At 37.8% G+C, this 21,391-nt stretch overlaps 1 protein-coding gene across 1 annotated transcript in view; it reads right to left on the bottom strand.

The window, feature by feature from the left end:
* The window catches only part of LOC135710741 (uncharacterized), a 42,547-nt gene extending 23,048 nt beyond the window's left edge, over positions 1 to 19,499 (bottom strand). The window contains exons 1-3 of the mRNA XM_065233406.1: positions 19,334 to 19,499; positions 2,957 to 3,042; positions 2,738 to 2,780 (exon numbers count right to left, since the gene is read on the bottom strand). Of these exons, the coding sequence (XP_065089478.1) occupies positions 2,738 to 2,780; positions 2,957 to 3,042; positions 19,334 to 19,391 (187 nt within the window). The 5' untranslated portion in view covers positions 19,392 to 19,499. The remainder of the gene's footprint in view (positions 1 to 2,737; positions 2,781 to 2,956; positions 3,043 to 19,333) is intronic.
* Positions 19,500 to 21,391: the final 1,892 nt, after the last annotated feature.

The raw sequence follows: 21,391 nt of genomic DNA, 5'->3' as shown, positions 1-21,391 counted from the left end.
CACTCTTGGCGTGACTCATTATACACCGACTCTAGTTTAGACTACATTTACAATTTTATGCAGTTTTAAGCACTAAAACCACAGATTAATTTTCCGATTTTGAATTTGTGTCATAATTTCTATAATTTTAATGTGAGCTGAAGAGCTGTTCAAAATAATCGACTCCCTTTAGTGAGCTGGATGGGTTTGATCCACTCAACCAGATGAGCTGTTTTCCCACCTCTAATCGCAACGGGGCCTCTTATGATGAACAAGTTCAATAGAAGGATGGTGACAGAGATGCATCTGCAAAATGACTGGATCGTAGATGACGGATGATGTCCAAATCGCGGAACAGACTGACTGTATTAATCCGTTCCAATGAATCCTATACTATTGCGCATAGACAATCGTCGATCGGCCCAGATTTGATGGAATATTTGGGGTTAATACATATCAGCATCTTCCAGCCGCAAAATTCTATGGATATCCTTTCCCAGTCCTGTGCACTATTCATGACAATGACCAATAACCCCTATTCTGTGGTGAGTCGTGTGACTCTCTATCACTAGTGAGGATACAAAATTAACGTTATCACACTAGTGATAGAGAGTAATACGATTTAAAGAATAAGGATGAATGACAAGAATGAATATCCGAAGAAAAACTCTAAGGACGATGAGAAAAATTCCACCCCGGAAGATCCTCGGAAAACCCGAGATTCGAACCTGGTACGATAAGCTTTTTTTATTATTTATTCGATGTTGGGTCATAGAAACAAAGTACGTTTGGCAGGAGGACGTTAGGCCGAAGTACATTTATAAGTTATTCTACATAACAAACTTGTAAATGTAGCTCAACTATTATCGAATATCCTGCTCTCTTTCGTTCCAAATGTATATTTGACCTTCGTAGGATGCAGGATATTCTTCCGGTCGTTCCCGTGTCGATAATGGCTTTGTTGTACATGTTGCCAATATATCCACCTGTCCGTGGGAGGTTGGTTAGACTTAGAACAGTTTCTGGATTTATTCCAACTTTTTATCGAATTTCGTAAAAAAAATCACTGCGATTAAAAGCTTGGAAAAAAAGGCTGGTTGGAATAACAGAAACTCTTCCGGAAGTCTGCTCGACAACCACAAACAAACTTCTTCAAAATTTGCTCTGCATTTGGTACAGTTTAGCCTGTTGCACCAAATGTAAACTCAACGATTTCGCCGATCGCATTCCGAACTAAACCGTCGTATTGGACAACCAGATCTTCTAGGTATTTGACCAACTCTCGTTGGAGGTAATCCGTTACGGCCGTCTCGACTGCCATATCGACAACACTCTATCGCCAAACTATGGTGTCGAGGAAAATGATATTGAAGCTTTTCTGAACTCTGGACAAGCCGCAGGGGTTTTTGCTGCGAATCGGATGAGTTTTGTTAGTTTGAATGGATTTATGATGCAGAAAATACTTACAGTACTTTTTGAAATGTGGCATGGCACGAACTTATTGGGCTTTACATTGGAGTAAACAATGCATGCATCCATAGCAACGATTGGTAAAACATCGACAGTTATGCCGTTTTATATTATATTTGTTGTGACCTACTTGTTATCGAGTGCCCTAACGTACCGAACAGTGTGCCATGCTGTGTTTTGGCACAGTGTGCAGAGTTCATAACCCCTTGGAAATTCCCCTAAAAGTTCCTTGTCTGGCAAGTAATCTGCAGTTGTGGGCTGAAAAGCAAAACGTTCATTACTTCGGCGACCATGAACCAGCAAATTTACCAGGAGGAGTGCCTACGGAAAAGACTACTGCCTTTTATATAAGCATAATACCTACTAACGTATGTAAGTATAATAGCTACTACTGCATAGCTGTTACATTGAACTATGCAAAATAAAACGCATTTTTAAACTCCAACAAGATTTTCGTGTTCAACTTTCATTCGCGAGAAATCGACAACTTAAACTAAAGGCTGTATTCGATAAAAATGGCACACACATACACAGCTGTAACTTTTAAACTATTATATCAAATAGCTTTAAACTCAAAATGAAGATTGCTTAAAGAGTTAAAAATATTTCATGATTCAAATACGCTTGGCAAATAGCGTTGACCTGGGTTTTAATCAAGAAATCAGAATGTTGTCTTCTAAATGATGTACAGTGGCAAAAAACTACATTTTGCTATGTTTTGCATATTTTTGGCAACACGGATTATGAATTTTTAAAATGTGGTAAAAATACTGTTTTTGTTTGGTGTAAAAGTATTGAATTGTCCTTTGTTTAAGGTTTCGATTTTTTGAGTCAAAATGAGCCGAAATGTTGAAGTGTAATTTTTAACATCAAGTCATTTGTTATACTAGATAGTTAATCAGTTACAGCTGTTTATGTGTGTGTCATTTTTATCGAATGCACCGTTTATTGTTTACAAAAGCAAATACTGCTGAAGAGGTGATCTTCCAGCATTACGGGACAACAGTTATGACCCGCTATTAAGCCATTTTTGCATAATACCTACCCTATATTCACATATAATGCTTGATAAGTATTAAATCGCTGCTTGATATGCGAGTAGAGGGTTTAATTATGGCTGCATATAAGTGCATGGTATAACTTGCAGTCAATTCACATGTCTGGGTCCTTTTGCTGCCAAGTGGGGAGTCAAGATTTTGATATTCCTTGATTATCATCTCCAATCAAATTCACTAGAAATCCACATAACGAAGTCAAACAAAACAACAATGCCGATTAGGCTAATTACCTCCTCCCAGCTGGGCTGCTCTCCTCGTGCGATGGAAGATTGGCTGTAAAGATAGCGAACACACGCAGAAGAAAAAAAGGTTGATAAGTGGGAAATGATAGGAAAAAATCAATTTCCAAAATTTGCCCAATCAAAGAGCCGACCGGGATCAAACTGGCTGGATGCCCAATAGGATTCCACTTTTTTCGTCTTTCACCAGAAAACAGCATGAGTTCTTACCGGCAGGTTATCGATGTAGGTCAATTGGGATTTGTATCCATTTTCGTCGATTTTGTAGAATGCCTTCGGGATGTAGTAGCCAAATTCTGCAAAACAAAAATGAAATGCAGATAAATTAGGATTAGTACTGAAACAAATGCCAACGAGGGGAGGGTATGAATAAACAGCTAAAAATCGATCGGAGCCATACGGATGGAGAAGAGGCTCTCTCTTTTTCTTCGGTTGCAAACATTATAATGGTTTGTAGCAGTCCATCGACTGCTGTTGATGATGATGGCGGTAATCTTCATGAACGAATGAGCATGTCGTGGGAATCTAGGGATCTAGGAAAGATGCTAATTAGGCTAAATGATACACATTCATGAGTTTTGAATAAGTGCTGAAAAATATGGAGCTAATATTGGATTTGTTTCGCTTCGCGACCGTTTGCGAAATGGGACTTTGCAGAGTGGTTTCCAGCGGAGCACACTAATTCATTATTTCAACACCGAACAGCACTCTTGTGACTCATAAAGATAAATTGCGCATCGTTTTCAGATAACTGCCGGTGATGATTCACTTCAATAGGCTTCTTTGAACATAAATCTTTAGAATTGGCGATTGCAATCACGATCCTGGCGTTTGTTTTACGTGCATAAAATCTCCCGACAGCTGCGAGAACGAATTCTAGTAATTTCCACTAATTTAAAATTCTTTCAGGGTAGAAATTCTTCGAAAGGCACTAAACTGTATCATTGCAAAAACATAAATCCGTCGATCCCGGTAGACGTGCAGCGAATTCACGTGCCATGCCATCCCGGTCGTGGTGGTGGGGTCGATACTCGGCTATGGACGTCTGGAGAAGCATAAACAAAATGATTTGTTTTGAATTATTCATGGAATTGGAAGAAAATTACCTGAACAAATAGCGAACCGTACTCAACAAACGTTATTCCGCGGATCGGGGGGATCGAATTGAGTGGTGTGGCGGTGGGAGATAGACAGCTCGTGAATTCAGCAAACAAAATGCCAGATCATCACCATGGATCGGCAAATTAGGCCAAGAATTGTAAAGGAATATGATGCATACGGCAAGGCAACAACGGAACATTCGTGCCAATCGCGTTGGTTGTGTGGAGATGCACTTTTTTCAGGTTCAAAGGATCATTATTTTTTGCGGGTGGACTACAAAATTACCTAATAATGCATGATGCTCGGCAAATTCGGCAAAGTCGGCATCACACAGACACATGTACGTATTTGGGTTCATGCCGACGTGGGATGATCTCCAAAAAAAAAATGATTCAAATAGTTGACCACACGTATGGGTGAGGGACACAAATAATGGTGATTATAAGTGGTGGTCATGAAATTTACTTCATGGAATTTATCTGAGGATTGCTACAGGTACACTGAGCATTTTGCTAAATTGGTGTACAACCGCTGTAATGATGTTATATTTAGGCTAAAGGTCAGCTGTTCCATTATACATTTTTATCTTTTCTGGTATCCTATTCGTCTTCGACCACAATTATTAATACCGCTACATTTAACCAATGAAGTTGAATCACAAGTGCGAAAAAGTCGGCGAATCAAAAAGAAAAATAGTTCACCTTTCTGCAAGCGATTTGTTCCACACGGGTTCACGCACTCACATCACACCATCAAAGCACAGATAAACAGACGTAACCTTTGAGTAAGTTTCTCTTGAAAACATTGCACCTCAAAATAAACTTGCTCGTTAAGTCGCAAAAAATATTGTATGCAAGGTATATAGAATATATAGAAACGTCAAAGCGATGCGATTCTAGCGCTGCCGTTAGTAGATCGCGGAAATGATAATTTTCAAATCAATCGTTAAATGCGTGAACGACGATGTAGATTGAAAAGTAACGTTTTTTTTGGGATCAAAGCATGACACCTAGATCACAAACAAACAGACATAATAATCGTCATCACATTCTTCGCAAAAAAGGTTTTAGTTGAAAATGTGCTTGCATTTGTCATGATGGTGCCACTGAATCGTTAAACAAGCCACTACATTTCGAACTTATCAGTGATTCCAGTTCTTTTTCAGCTCAATTTAGTATATGTCAGCTCTTGATAATGATAAGGTGACGAAGGGATTCGATTGGAGACATATATAGCAATGACCCGATTTCTCCATCCACTTTTTTTGAAAATCTTTCCTAATATTCTACGTAACCCATGCGCTTTTTCAGTTTATTGGACCAAAGTGTACCTTAAACACCCATCTTGAAATTAAGATTTTATGAAATTATTTAATGATAAAAGTCTAATGTGCGGAGGTGTTGATAAAATCGGGTCATTACTCTACCACATACTAATCTGACGAATACAGAAAAAAAAATTGTTGAATATTATACCCAAACAGTCGATTGGTCATTCCGCTTGTTATGTTACCATATTACCATAGAGGTAACTCTAAGACTAGTAGGTCCCGAAGAAAAGTGCTCAACTTTTTGGCTCAGCTCTGGTACTATCTTCGGTCCCAAGCTAATCGATTCACCCCTCGAAACATAGGAAAATCCAATAACCCCTCATTTTATCTGTCAAACTTTCATGGCAAATCAAAACAAACATTGAGTAGTACCAGAATTTCGACTAGAATGTGGTACGTGAATCAATTTGCTTGGGACCAATAGGCTAGTCAAGTAGTGAGCCGATTTAAAATCGATAGTTTCGTATTGATTGTTGATATTACGCTGTACGATACACACAGAATTTGTGAACAATCATTTAAATGAGTCTAATATTTTATCCACTTTTAGTAACTTGTTGGTTGATTTAGCGGTGGTAGGGCACTCATTAGTGATGCAGTACCACCTTTAAAAACTTTTTTTCCTTGATTTGTTTTCCGTCGATCTTGTTTTCCGTGCTGAGCACCAATACTACCGACGCCAGGGAGGCAGCTCCCACACCTGGACTCTTCCTATCGACCCATCAACTCATGAACCGGGGACCAACGGATGTTATGCACCTTTAAAAACTTGTTTCCAGTAAAAAAAAACAACACTTTACAATCAAAACAAATCCCCAAGGAAGACTGAGCTTCTGTGAATTTATCCTACGGATCAGTATTTCTGCAATATCCAATCAATTCTATAGATCTATAGAAAATTTCGTAGAACCGGCATAACTAACTTCCATCTGTGTTGTTTTTTTTTTCCACACATCTGACGAGTTGACAAAACGAGAGAAAAACAAGTAGTGAAAAAATTCCATGAACGAGGGATGCTCCGGTTGCTAAACAATGCTTCGGAATTTGCATGATAGAGGGTGCTAGTGTGCATACAAAATACGCTTAACTATATATTTAGAAGAATTTTCTTCTAAGAGATATGTCTGTTTGTCTGTGCCTAGTTTGTAACTGTTTATAAGAAAGTTTGAACATACTGAGAGGTAAGCACATATCATCGGTAAGAGACATGTGTGTGAGAAAATTTACGAAAAAATCTAAGGGCACCGGTGGGATTCGAACCCATAATTTCCATTCAGTACACGGGTGCATTGCCAATTATACAACGGTGAATATATATGGTCTACGGGTGTATTTGGCTAATGACATTTGCGTTTCGAATCCGTTTCTCACCCTAGTCTTTTTGCGCGAGCGTTCTCTAATACACAACAATCGTCTATTATCAACGGCGTTCACATCGACTGGTACTGAGTAGTTGCGGTACAAGCACATATCGTTGATAATAGACAGCATTTCCTCAATTGAAAGGGGAACAGATTCTATCAAGGAAACAAAAATGTGTGTTTCCTTACTGAGACAGAAGGGCATCGGATCAATCCCTGCCCCAAGCGGAAGGATCGGAAGCAGCCAGTACAACAGCAAACGGAAGAAGAAAATCCAGATTAGAATGGAGCACTACCAGTATTACGCTGATGTAGTGACTGGAGCTGCATTGTCAAACGACAAAGACAAAGAGGAAGCGGTTGAGGTGTTGGAATAAGAGGTGGCGGAGATGTATGTGACGTCCCCAGATTTCGAGAAGAACAGTGGAGAGGAAGCAAGCAATGCTCTGAAACAGCAGCCTTCTGTTTTCAAATACAAGAATGAGGCGTATTACCATAGAGATAACTACTATAAATTCGGTATACAGTACAGAGAAGGAGCGGATAAAGGATGAAGAGGAGGCTAAGCGGCGGACGCAAAAACAACTGGAAGAAGCAGCTCAAGTCGCCGCAAAAAGCTGTTTGACACGCAGTCAAATCAAGGAGGCGTCACATCTCAATCGCAATTGAACAATTTAGATGGTCAAGTTTTGAACCCACCACAGCATGCTTTTGGTGCTACTGTATATGGGTGATCATATGTAAAATACTGTGGTATTCATAGCATGGTTCTGTCAAAACCTCAGCATTTTCATTGATCCATTCTAGATACCCGAAAAATTTCAAACTAGCGAATCATCATCCATCTTCTTTCAATCTACTCAGCGTGCGCGCAGCTAACCACAACAAAACAAAATATTTCCTGCATCGTAGATAGAGTCACCCCCCTCAGTTCAAATGGTTGCTGACAATAAATAGTCACAAAAACGGCTGAGATGCTTAGAGCGTCGTTGAAAGAGTTTCAAAAGTTTTGACATTCCATCGGTCATGTTACAAATCACATAAAAAATCTGGATGCTGTTTTGATTGACGGGAATATGACAAATCTCCTACTAATAGATGTTCACATCACAACACTTTGCTAAATGGATTTAAACGATTTCTTATTGTTCCGGCATACCTAACACTCAAACAACAGAGACATCATTCAATCTGATTCGTTTTTCACGAAGCCTTGTCGTCAAGAGAAAAAAGACAGATATCGCATCTGGTTCTGGACAAGAACATGAGTGCAGGTCAAATCAAGGCCCATTTGTCACTCCAGTGACTATAACAAGAATTCTCAAGGGGTAAGTCTCTCAGCACAATGTGCCGAAATTAGATTCGGCACAGCTTGGGCACATCCATCGGCATACCTTCGGTACAATCTCGTATGCATTGGATTGTTGTAAATAGAATGGGAGCACTGCTGGACAACTGTCATTGAATGTTGACAACATTACGTGCTGTTTGACTGTATATTCATGAACATATTCTTACTGAGGAACTCAAACCAGCAGTTCACACACTCTTAATAAGAAATGTATGTTCTAGAGTGGGCTCAAGAGAAAGAGGCAGTTAATCAGACCCCATTAGTACCCTTAATTCAAATAATGCTGCTACTCACACAAAACAAACTACAGAAGTCATATTTATCGTCCTCTATAGTCGCACAGTTAGAAAAACTCATGTAAATTTAGGTGCTCTGAAACTGACATATACGAGCGTCAATTTTGACATAAAATTGAGTCATAATAGACGCAAAGTTCAGCTCAATCAAACGTACTTTTCGTCGAGTAACGAACTTTTCAGCCTCGGAGCACTTAATTTTACATGACATGTTTGTTTACGTCTCATCCTTTATGTCAAAGATGGATTCCGTCACGTGTAAAATTAGTTATTTCTAAGTGTGCGGTCTCCAGCAATGTTCCCCACCGGTTCAAACTCTTTCCGGCCGCTGATAGACCGTTGCTTCTCACATCACGAAAGGCTAGGTTTCTGATCTGCCTTTGAGGGCATTATAAAACTCTAAAACACATTTCTTTTATTATCCTATGACCGCTCTATGACCGGCACAATCGGCACACTTGTAGCACACTGACAAAAAAGATAACCCAAGATTGAGAATTCTACAGATTTTGAAAGAAAACGCCAATGTTCAACATAAACTGCGAGTTGAAACACTGAAGCTTCTTCGTCGGCATAAAACCGCAAGATTGAATTTCACAGAGCGTCATATGTTTTGGGAAAATGAGTGGACCTTTGTCATCTTTTCGGATGGACCATCCATGATGGTTGCCAGATGTACTGGAGGGATATTCGCGAGAACCTGCCACGCGTCATTCGAGAAACTTTCAAGGAGGTTCAGTAATGGAGTTTGCCGCATTTGGACGCCTTGGAAAAACCCCATTTTCCACAAAATGAGCTCAGAGAAGTACGTAGAGCTTCTAGACAACGTTCTTAGCGAATTTGGTGATAATCTATGGGGTAAAAACTGGACTTTTCAGCAGGACACTGCAGCAGTTCACTCGAAGAAACATACGAAATCCTTCCTCTCATCACGAAATATTTAAGTAATGGAATGGCCGGCTATAAGTCCAGACTTGAACCCCACAGAGAATTTTTTGGGAATCTTGTCACAGCATGTTTAGGCACATGGACGACAATGTGACTCACTATTGCAACTCAAGAAAGTTATTCAAGAGGAGTGGGTGAATATTAACCACACAGTCCTCGAATCATTGGATGATTCTATGCCAAGACGTCTTGCAAAAGTAATTATGGCTAATGGTGGTCGAACTGATTACTAACGTTAATAATTCGTTAAAGATGCTGAGGCAAAATGTGCAATAACGATCTGTATGCCATACTTATTTCTTATGACCTGATTTAAGACGATCTACCCCAGGAGTAACCAATATGCAAAAAAAAAAAAATGCTTTAGGTTTTACTGTTTGAGATTAAAAACCCAAAAGCATATAGAACTTTCTTTCAAATGCAACGATTTATCACTTTTCTATCAATATTTTCATTGTATGCTATAATTATTTCGTACACTGTAGACTCTGAGGTATGGGTATAGTTTGTTTACAATCAACTCGTCATTCATACAGTCAAATCAATTAGATTTGTTAACTATCGATTTTTGAGGCCTAAAAAACTTTCGTGAGTCCAGATGCTAACCTTGATAAGCCAAACCCTCAACCACTGCACTGTTCTATCTTGCCATGATTGACTTACGTGGCCAGATTCTTCTTAAACCAAAATCCTTATGTGACACATCAAAGCACATGCCGATTGGTAAGAATTTTCCTGAAGTTAGAAGCTCTGACAGGGGGGGACTCTAGAGTCCCCAAAATCATCCAAATGTTCATTGATCGAACTTAAAGATCCCGTAAGTTTCCGGAAATTCTCGTAAATTTTCCGAACTTCACGTAGCTTCTGAAAATATTTTAAAGCTTTTGTGAATTTCTATCGACTAGTCGATGCCTCCTGGATTTTCCTGAAAAATTTCCCTGAAGTTTTCTGAACTTCTCATAAATTCCCTGGACTATCAGAAAATCCCTGGACTTCTCAGATTTCCATAGAACTTCTTAAAAGTTTCCCCAAGTTCCTTGAGGTTTGTTTTTTGTTTATTAAGTTACTGGATAAGACTCAACCGAAATAACTTTACAGAGCCGAGGATGCTTGTTCACTATACAATACATCTTAGAACTTTAGTCAAAAGGTACAACACAATAATCATTTTATCTTCCGCTATCCAATAAACCTCCTCCACCAGAACGGGAGCGGCGCCGGTAGTGTAGTGGTAAGCGTGATTACCTCTCACCCCAGCAGGCCTGGGTTCAATCCCAGTCGGTGCCGCCGGGATGTCATAACATCTCTGATCACGCCTTCCTTCGGGAAGGGAAGTCAAGCCGTTGGTCCCCGGTTCATGAGTTGATGGTTTGATAGGTAGGGTCCAGGTGTGGGAGCTGCCTCTCTGGCGTCGGTAGCATTGGTGCTCAGCACGGAAAACAAGATCGACGGAAAACAAATCAAAGAAAAAAAAAGAACGGGAACCGATTCCAGTGATTTCATTGTATGGCAGATATGCCAACGGGGAGCAGAGTGCTTCCATTGCAGCAATGGACGCAAAACGTGGTCAGCCCTCGCACATTCATCACGAAACGGCTGCTCGTGAAGTCGACTGAAAAAACTGCTGATGAAGAACAATGAGGAGAACCACACAATGGTTGCTGCCGAGTAAACAGACGATCGCGTGACACACATTGAGAGTGGTCTGCTTCTGTCGACGCCGAGTGAACACTAATCCCTTAAGGTTGATAGAACTGTCTTGATGTTGTTTAATCTTCCCTGAAGTATGGTAACGGATTCCTTTACAATCTCCAAACTTTTTTGAACTGCTTTGGATTTTTCTGAAGTTTCCTAAATTTACTAGATGATCGTGGACGCTCTCAAATATTGTGGGATTTTCCTAATATTCTTGAATCTGATCTGACGTTCCCGTTATTTTTCTGGAGTTCTCGCAACTAACGGGTGTTCAATAAAAAATGAGAATGTTTTCAGTCATATAGCCATATAGTATTTTTTATTAGTATAGTATTTTTTATTAAACATTTAATGTTTATTCTTCAAAAAACGTCAATGAATATTGGAGAAGAGGCCCTGGTCAGCCGTACGACGCAACTTAGTCGCGATGCTCTCACAAGAGCGCTGGATTGCACAAAAATCATTCTCATTTTTTATTGAACACCCGTTATTATGCAGTTGCCGTAATTTAACTGAAATCTCCGAAACTTTTGTGAGGTTCCCTAATATTTTCTGGAGTTTTCTTATTTTTTTTTTAGTTCTTTGGACTTCCCTGATATTATCAAGACATCTTTAAGGTAAATTTTTCTGAAATTCCTAATCCAAATAATCCAAACGTGGTTCCAAGATTATCCCTTATTAAAATTCATGGAATTGCCCTGAAACTATAGGAACCAATTCTTCAAGATTTGTAAACCACCCGGAAAGAATAGACTTTCCAAAAAATTGGAACTTTCCTGAAGGTATTTTAACTACCTTAAATATCTGGACTTTCTCTCTTCTTACTTCAGAATCTCTAAACATCCCTGAACTTCTCTGGACTCCCTCCAAAAGTTTTTGGAACGTGTCTAATGTCCCAGAAATCAACCTGAAAGTTATGGAACTTTTCTGACCATTATGCAATTTTCCAGTGTTCGGAAAATCTCTGAAATTATCGGGCTTTTCCAAATTCTTTTGGAACTTCCTGCAAGTTTCAGCAACTTTTTGAAATTAATGTAACTGATTTAAGGTTATCGGATCTTCACGCAAAGTACTCTAAACTTATTCTAATGTTAATAAAATTGCCTTTAATTCCTCAAAACTTCTCCGAATATGTTTGATCTACCGTGAAAGTTTCTGAACATTTTAAAGGTGTTTACAGTTGTCTGAAACTAATAGAACTGCCTTGAAGTTGTCTAATCTTTCCTGTAATCCTCATACGTTTTAAAAATTGCTCTGAAGTTTACGGAACTTTTCCTTAGCTGTTCCCGTATTCTCTTGATGTTCCGCTTATTTTCAGATGCTCTCGAAAATTTGTTGAGGTTCTCGGAGCTATTTTAAAGTTCCCGCAATTTACTTGAAGTTATTGGAACTGCCATGAGGTTTGTTTATGTTCTGGGGGCTTCCTAGAAGTTCTCGAGATTTTTTCTGACCTGAAACTAATGAAAGTGTCTTAAAACTCTTAAAAGTTACCGTTTGGTGGGACCAGATGCAATTAAACTTTGAAATCTGTGTTAGGGAAATCGCTTTTCGCAGGCAATCGGTGATAATTTTAATTATCATTGCAACAATTGCACATCCGTGCAATTTTCAATAGTGAAATTTTGAAAAATGATAAAGTTTTATTTAACAGATGCGTAGAAGTATATCTGATCGATTGGTGATGAAAATATTGAAATTGGTCCAGGGGCAGCTGAGTTATTAACGTTCAAATTCTTTCATAATTTTGTTTCACATGTTCCAATTTTGGTTTTCACAAAGTGTACTCCCATATAGAAATCACATATGTAGTCCTACGTCAAAAATACTGGGCCATTATGAAGGAGCACCTTCTAAACCAACCTAAAGTGGTGAAGAATGTAGAAGAAATGAAGAAAGCATGGGTTGATATGCAAAAAAAAACTGTCGATTCTTAGTTCATGCAGAACCTTATGGCTGGGGTTATTGCCAAAATTCACGCATTCGGATATAAAGGCGTAATAAATAAAATGAATGATGCCAAAACTAACTTTAATTGTGTCTTTCTACTCCCTGAAAATTTGCTGATAATCGAATAAAAACTCGAATTTTGAGAATGAATTTTGTGTGTGCGGATTTTAAACGGTGCAGCTTTTAGCTATCTACAAAACCCTAATAAATCATTTTATAAAACCAACTGATGCTAATGTCATTTAGATTTATAAAAGCTTTTATGTTGCTTAATAGAGGGCCTTATTACGGGTGTCACTACACGGTGATAAGGAAGTGATACTCAGAATAAGAGCTGTGACTGCCGTACAAATCAAAAAGAGAAAGCACTTCACCGTGATGACAAGTGACAAGTATTCACCGTGAAGTGACATCCACAATAAGCCCCCGTCTGATAAAGCCAATATGAATTGCTCGCATTAAACCCAACAATCAATCCCAATGTTGGTTTATAAGCAGCTGCTATAAAACTAGTTGGCTATGTAACATCCATTTAAAACAATGATAAGTACTCAATCATAACTTGTCAACATTGTAAACAACTAGTACCGCTATAAAAACTTTCTCTACGATGGTTTCATGGAAAAGAATCAATGATTCTGGTACTTTTGAGAGAAATGTACAAAAGCATTTCATCAACATTGTACAAATGAGCCCGCTTCTGTAAGTAGCAAGTAGCTCCAGCCAAGAAACAAGTACTCCTGTGTTTTCTGCGGATGTCACGGAGGCAGCTCTAGAGAGTCTACCACCCCCACGGTTTTGAACCATCATGCAGGAGCTGGAGCTGGCCTGACGATGAGGAAGATTAAACATTCGCCAAACTGCGCCTCTAAACTGTCCTGGCCGAATTTGCATCGAAGGACCTATCGGACGTCTTGTCCTATTCTTCTTCTCCTCGGGTACGAGCCAATTGACAGCCCCGTGAACAGTGAAACAGCGTTGAATTTGGTATTAGCGAAGTGGAAAAATAAGTTGGAGGGTAAAGATACGGTTGTTGCTGTTTTTTGGATCTAAAACACGCTTTTGAAACAATCAAGCGCTTTGGAATTACGAGTACTGCGTATAAATGGTTGGAAAGCTATTTGTCTGACAAAACTCAATGGACTGTTTTTAATGATTCTGTTTCCAGTCCCGTGGGGAATAACCTTGGAGTGCCCCAGTGTATTAGGGCCCCTGTTATTTATTATGTATATTAATGACTAGCGACGTGTTTTACGATTTTGCGACATTAATCTTTTTGCAGATGATACTGTGTTATTCATTGCAGCTAAGGATTTAGATGATGCCGTTTTACACTTGAATGAATATTTGCGTTCTCTAAGTAGATGGTTGAGGTATAAGCAGTTGAAATTGAATACAAGTAAATCTAAATTTATGGTAATTTCAAGGAATCGAGCAAATGAGAACGTATCTGTTGTAATTGATGGTGAGACTATTGATCGCGTTCGGGAGATTAAATATCTTGGCGTGATTATTGATGACAAACTTAAGTTCAACTCTCACATTGACAATGTCATCAAGAAAATTGCCAAGAAGTATGGAATTGTATGTCGACTGAAAAGCGATTTAACTATTGCCAGTAAAATACAGCTATACAAATCGATGATCTCTCCTACTCTAGACTTTTGCCCTTCCATTTTATTTTTGGACAATGAAACACAAACATCGAGATTACAGCGCTTGTAGAATAAAATAATTCGCTTGATTTTGAGATGTAATAGTTGTCGGTGAAGCAAAGAATTGTATATTTGAATATGGTGTTCATTTTTAAAGTAGTTAACGGTTTTTTGCCTCGATAAAAACTTTGCTAGTCTGTGTAGATTTCAGTCAAAGCATGGATTAGAAACAGAATGGCATTTTTTTGCAACGTCTCATAGAAAAGGTCCCTGTGATGCCATTGGTGGCACTCTCAAGCGAATGGCAAAGAGAGCTAGTCTTGCTCGAGATTATGGAAACACCATAACAACTCCACGAGAATTATATAACTGGGCAGTTGAACAAACAGATAAAAATATCACAAAACTACGTTTCGAGTACATATCCATTGAACAGTACATCGAAATGTCAGAAGAACTCGAAGAACTATATAACAGCTCAAAGACAATATCTGGCACACAGAAACTCCACAGTTTTGTGCCTATAACTGGTGACAAAGTAGTGGCAAAAAGGTATTCTAATTCAGAAGATGAACCAAAAATATTTAACTTGATTGGAAAAAAGAAAAAATAGCATGTATGAGAATAGGTTTAAAACATTGAAAATAAATAAATAAATGATATATGAAAAATCTTGTCTTTTTTCTCTCACATATTATCAAATTTTGCATCAGTAGTAGACAACAGAATAAGGGAATGATATTTTTTTTTTGACAAGGTCTACATCCAAATAGTTTTATTGAACTCTGAGAGGAAGCTGCCAATTCCAAATACGATTTGGCGAGAAATGCATCATGAGCCCTTTTCATATGAAATTCTCGATTAATCAAAGTGAACTTAAGTGCTGATTAGACAAAATTGAATCGCAAATTGAGCTTCATTGGATTCTGAGATGATTTTGAGCTTCACTGGTTTAGTTTTGTGTGAAAATGGCAAATCAAAAAAAAAAAAAATCAGTTCAGTCATGAAAAAGTTTTTGTAAGAAAAACTTTTTTTCCTTAAAAGTGCCCATCTCGCGATGTATCGACGGTTGGTAGTAAACATAATTACCTATCTTGAGGCAAAGTTTCATACAAATCAAACATAGCCATTTTTTTTAAATCGACTTTAAATTTTAAAAATCGATTTTTTTTCAGTTTAGGTCTGAAATGAAATTTTTTCAGTATTTTTTTCAATAATTTGGTCAATTTTTTAAAAGTCATCCATACAACATATTTTTGTTAGAGTTGTTCCATAATATTTTTTTGAAAAAAATCGGCAGAAAAAGTTTGGCCCTTCTCAAATGTTAGTCTAGATAAATTTTGGAAAAACTGAGTATGCAAAAGTGCTTATTTAGTCAAAGTCTACACATCCAGAAAATTTTATTGAAATCTGAGAGGGTGCTGCCAGCTTCGATTCGATTTGGCGCGAAATGCGTCAATAGTAGTAGATTTAAAAAAAAGCAGTCAGTGTTCACTCGGCTGTCGACAAAAGCAGGCCACTCTCGATGTGTGCTGCGCGATCGTCTGTTTTCTCGGCAGCAACCATTGTGTGGTCCTCCTCATTGTTCTTCATCAGCAGTTCTTTCGGTCGATGCGTCGTCGACTCTGGAAAGCAACCGTTTCGTGATGAGTGTGTGAGTGCTGACCACGTTTTGCGTCCATTGCATTGCTGCAATGGACGCGCTCTGACCCTCGTTGGCGTACAACAATTTGCCATACAATGAAACCACTGGAAGCGGCTCCAGTTCTGATGGAGGAGGCTTTTTGGATAGCGGAAGATAAAGTGTTTATTGTGTTGTACCTTTTGACTATAGTTTTAAGATGTATTGTATAGTGACCAAGAATCCTCGGCTCTGTAAAGTTAATTCGGTTATCAAATAAATTAATAAACAAACAAAAAAAAAGCAGTCTACAAAGGTTTGAGCCTCGCGCGTGTATTACGGATATAGAGGACTGAATTTAAAATTTGATAAAAAAATGTTAGTAGTAAGTTTTCTGGAAAATGTCGGGGGTTAATGAGCATTCCTGACATTGCTGAAAATTATGATAGCACCAGATGGCGGGATTGCTAATGTAATAGGATGCTTTGTTGATTGTACATTAGCGTTGAATGCTTGTCATACTAATGAATATTTTAGGTGGACAAAATGGCGAACTAAGAGGTTCCACATTTATATCGCTGTGAAGAAACTGTAATGTCTAGAGGGTATTTATATCTGAAACTGCAACCAGTTCGATTTTGTTTTCTAACCTGGTTAAAATGTTATATTTAATTATCTTAAAGATAAATCATCCAGCTCAATCCTTTGTAGGGGTAAGAGGTTAGACTATCATCATCATCATCATCATCATCATCATCATCATCAGCAGCATCATCAGCATTATTGATTAATATTAGTTTTATAGTGGATTTGAAACGGTAATGTCTCGACCAAGTAGATTCATTGCTTCATCAGAAGAGAAATTAGATTTATCTCGAAAACATCATCGCTTTCCGTAATTACTGCCAACAATTCAATCACCATATGAAAATCTACACTATTTTGGTGGCGCATTAATTTTAGGCTTCTATCATCCCAATACGCACAGTAAAACTTAATGCGCATGTGCATTAAATCTAAAAGTGCTGCTATAAGTCACTTATTATTTTAGCTCTTTTATTAATGCCACCATCAACCAAAATCAAATGCACATCGATCTTGACCTCAACGATAGAACTTTTTTTCACGGCTATAGATTTCTAAATAAAAAAAATAGTCTGGCTACTGCTGTTATAGTTTTTGTAGAACAGCACTTCAACAAGCTTTATGGCAGTTATTGCCAAGCAATAAAAAATCAAATTGGATGTATAGCTGATTTTCAGCAGAGCAAAATAAAACTGCATGAATTTAATATTATTTTTAAAGAGTTTATGAGAACTTGGTAGAGTATGGAGATTTTTTCCCCAGTGTTTAAAACATCTTTATTGTTTTTCTCAAGCATGCTTTAAAAACCTTATCGAGAGTGGTCCACTTTAGCTGGAAGATAATCTTATAGTGGTTATCAGGAGTTGTGGTGGAGCTTAACAGTTTTATAAAATTGATCTTAAAAATCGCTAATAAGCTACAATAAATCCAAAAATATTACTTGGGGACCCTGTGCATGAGGGTTTGGATAGCGTTCAATTAACATTTTGGTCATTGGTGCATGATTCAGTTATACGCTTCCTATACATTCCTATTATGATATACGTTCCTATTATGGTGTGTTCCAGTTATGGGGTATGGAATTCCAAATTGTGTTTTTATTTCTACATCAAAACGTGTCCATACTTTCTGAGACTCTCTATATATTTATAGCGGTAATGATAAACCTACGATTTACCCAGCTTTAATTGCTTAATAAACGAATGGAACAATTAAAATGATGAAGCAACCTGTTTCACAACATAGAAAACAATTGACTAAAAAATACATATTCAAGTATTAATTTTACCAATTGGGAAATACACACGTGTAAAATCACTGACAGTCTCTGGCTCACCCATAAAGATTAAGGGAAACGAGTAAATCTTGCCACTTTGTAAACAGTTGTACCTTAATTGATTGTACTTCTGATCGACTTAACAAATAAAATAAATAGGCTTCTTAGAATATTAGCGGATCACCTGTCGGATGAAATGTGTTCCAATAAAACAAATTTTTGCAATAAAGGCAAATGAAAAGTAAATGAACAAACAAAGTCGTCGATATTAAAACGTAATAGCACAATCTGTATAGCACGAAATAGCAGACGAAATAAATACATTATTCATGAGCAATTCCTAATATAATATGACGTGTTGAATAAACTATTCTGCGTGAAATGTGAACGAATAGCTCAAAATTGAATAATTTAAAATGATTACTCTGATATAAATGCTGATGGGTTTTATTATACACTATTTGTATGTTATTTGTTATAAAACGCTTTCTCCAGTTCATGAGATTTCAACAAAATTACTCACAGTTACAAACACATACTGAGCGAAAGAAACGAAAGCGAAAATATATCATTATCATAAAGCTGAGTGCCTCAACTCTTAAACACTGCAAGATCGGTAGCATACAGCCACATGCTCCGCTTAATGACTATTCCATACATATTTCTTAACCAAGAACGAGCCATGATAACTTGTTGACCTCTGACACCTCTTTTCAACAATTACCCGGCATCATACCAGATACAATAACGCCACCGACTCGTTCTTATTCATCAAGCACACTCCCTTCCTCAACTTAACAATTGCATCATCACGAAACTATGCACGGCATTATCACGTCTTCTTCCACATACTCGTCGTCCATTAAAGTCCATCCCACTTCAAATGCGCGTTAATTGGTAACCTTGGCGCCGGTAAACTTGTCTCCTTGTCGTTGCTGTTGGTTGTTTTTTCGAAAATTCTTCAACGGCAGCAGCAACGCCTTGTCCCAACCGGATTAAGAATGCTGATCACGAAGAACTAGCGCCCAAAAGTCCATTTCAAGAATTATAATCCACTCGCCAAACGAAGATAAACAAACCACGACGACGGTAGAACAAAAAACAAATACTAACATCGCATAATCATTTCGATATCACCGCGGTGCGATCCTCTTCCAAGACGTCGATCACGCGGGAAGATCATGGCAAAAGGGGAAACTACCGGGGAAACCGGAATTTCTGGCAGCTTAATTCAATGTGCCTGTTTTATACACACACTGTGCTCTGATTGCGAATTACGGCAAGCCATTATGAACGGGTCGATCGCCATTATTGTCTTTAGAAACTCATCCCGAGATTGCGAATAATTAACCCCTGTAACCGAATGGCACTGATGATCGGATGGCATTAGCATCCTACTTCTTAATGCGTCGGTAAATTACCTGCACTCACAACGGCGACCAGCAGCACGACACCAACGATTGCACTTGAGTATTGCATCTTCTTTGATTTTTTTAACAAATTGATTTCCAAAAATTCCTACACTTTTCAAACTATCACAGATTGTAACGATTTTGGGGAACTCTCAGTTTCTTCACCAAGCACGGTACGTTTTTATTCCAATGGTCAGCACTGCACAACGTTCGTCGAATCACTGTGGTGCGAGGTTTTGTTGATTCAAACTTTATACATATCATCGGGCACATCTTCGGAACACCACCAGAAGAGAGCTGGTTGAAGAGAATATGGAGAAGCGACGAACCCGATAGTGATGTTTCCCTCTGCAGTAGTGTGTTACTTCGGTCCCTCTGAATGATGAGTCGGTTATCTTGCTCTCTTGGGAGGAATGAGTTGCGACCGAACTGTGGGCCGAAGAGAAATTGATTTGAGGGAATGAAATCATCATGCTTATTGTTAGCACAAGAATTGCACAGCTCATGCAAAACAAATGGCATGAACATCAAATGTAAGTGTGGATTTGGTACATGCTCTGTATATGTGTCTCGCAACAAATGTAATTGTAGTTTTTACAATGGAAATTATAAAAATAACTAAAAACTTTCCGACAACCACATTACTGAATGTGTATACTTTTTATGCAAATCTGTAATATAATCTTGCATTTCCGGTACTGTACACAGCAAAAAAATAATTTTGATATCACGTCAAAGTGGATGCACTACAATCATGTCGAAAATATGGTGTAATATTACTTGCTAAAAAGGACAAAATTATCATTAATACAATGCATGAACTGACATTACGCTGCTTTTACTGCATTTGTTTATTTATGTGGTCATAAAAATTACATGAAATTTTCGACATGATTGTAGTGCATCCACTTTGATGTGATATCAAAATTATTTTTTTGCTGTGTAGGGGATTTAAAATTTTTCCCACAGATATAGTTTTTGGTTATACGAACAAAGAAAAACATTTACCAGGATTGCATCAGGCGGCCTTCACTTCAAATAGATCAACAGATGATCATATATTTGTAGCTAGGTACGATGGAGGAGTATTGGAACTCAGGACAGGATTTATACATATTAGCTTTAGATATTAGTAAAGCGTTCGATAATGTCAAAATACAGTGTTTTGGAGAGGAATTGACAAAACTTGGAGTGTCTTCGAGACTAATAGATAGAGTATTATTACGTGTTAAAGATGGGATAACTAAAGTTTTGTGGCAGAATCAGTTTTCCAAAGAAGTTAAGAGAGGAAAAAAAATAACACAGGGTTGCCCTCTTTCACCTTTGCTCTTTAATTACATAATACAAGTTGTTTTAAATAAACCAGTTTAAAAAATACCGGAATTGCAATTGTTGGATATAGGCCAGCTAAAACTGCCATTATTACTTGTTTTTGCAGATGATATCCTAATTATCGCAAAGTCTAGAGCAGAGTTGGAAGAGATACTAAAAGAATTAGTATTGCAATTAAAAACAGTCGGGCTGGAAATAAACTGTACTGTAAGAGTCAGGTTCTAATTAGATATCCTAATGATAAGGCCCAGAATTCAAACGAAATTATTTTGAATGGTAAAACATTTAAAGTACACAGCTAAAAAAAAAGTAGTGTAAATTTCCATTACTATGATGCACATAAATGGAGCGTCATATATCATACAAATTTAGATTATAGATCGTGTTAATTTATGAGACATGTCATGCAATATCCCGTATATTGTATGCAACTGTCCACTTTTGTTTGCAACATTTCTTGCAAGTTGCTAATTTACGTGAAAAGGAAGTTTACATGTATGAATGTTTGCATGCATGGATGTTTACATCGCCAGTAAAATTCAGAATTTTTTGGAGTGTATGCGATAGTATATCATATTTAGGAGTATGTTCAGCATCTACGTTTAACAGAAAATTAACATGCAGACAGAGATGTTGAAATGCGGTAAAATCTTCCAAGGTTATATTAAAGTTTTGTAAGAAATTCAAACCAAGCTGGGAATTAGGAAAATTAATGTACAAAACAGTGATAGCAAC

The sequence above is a fragment of the Ochlerotatus camptorhynchus genome, unplaced genomic scaffold (genome assembly GCF_037179485.1).
Source record: "Ochlerotatus camptorhynchus isolate MF236.1 unplaced genomic scaffold, CSIRO-AGI_Acam_v1.1 ptg000401l, whole genome shotgun sequence".
NCBI lineage: Eukaryota > Metazoa > Arthropoda > Insecta > Diptera > Culicidae > Ochlerotatus > Ochlerotatus camptorhynchus.
This window is presented reverse-complemented; position numbering and strand designations above follow the sequence as displayed.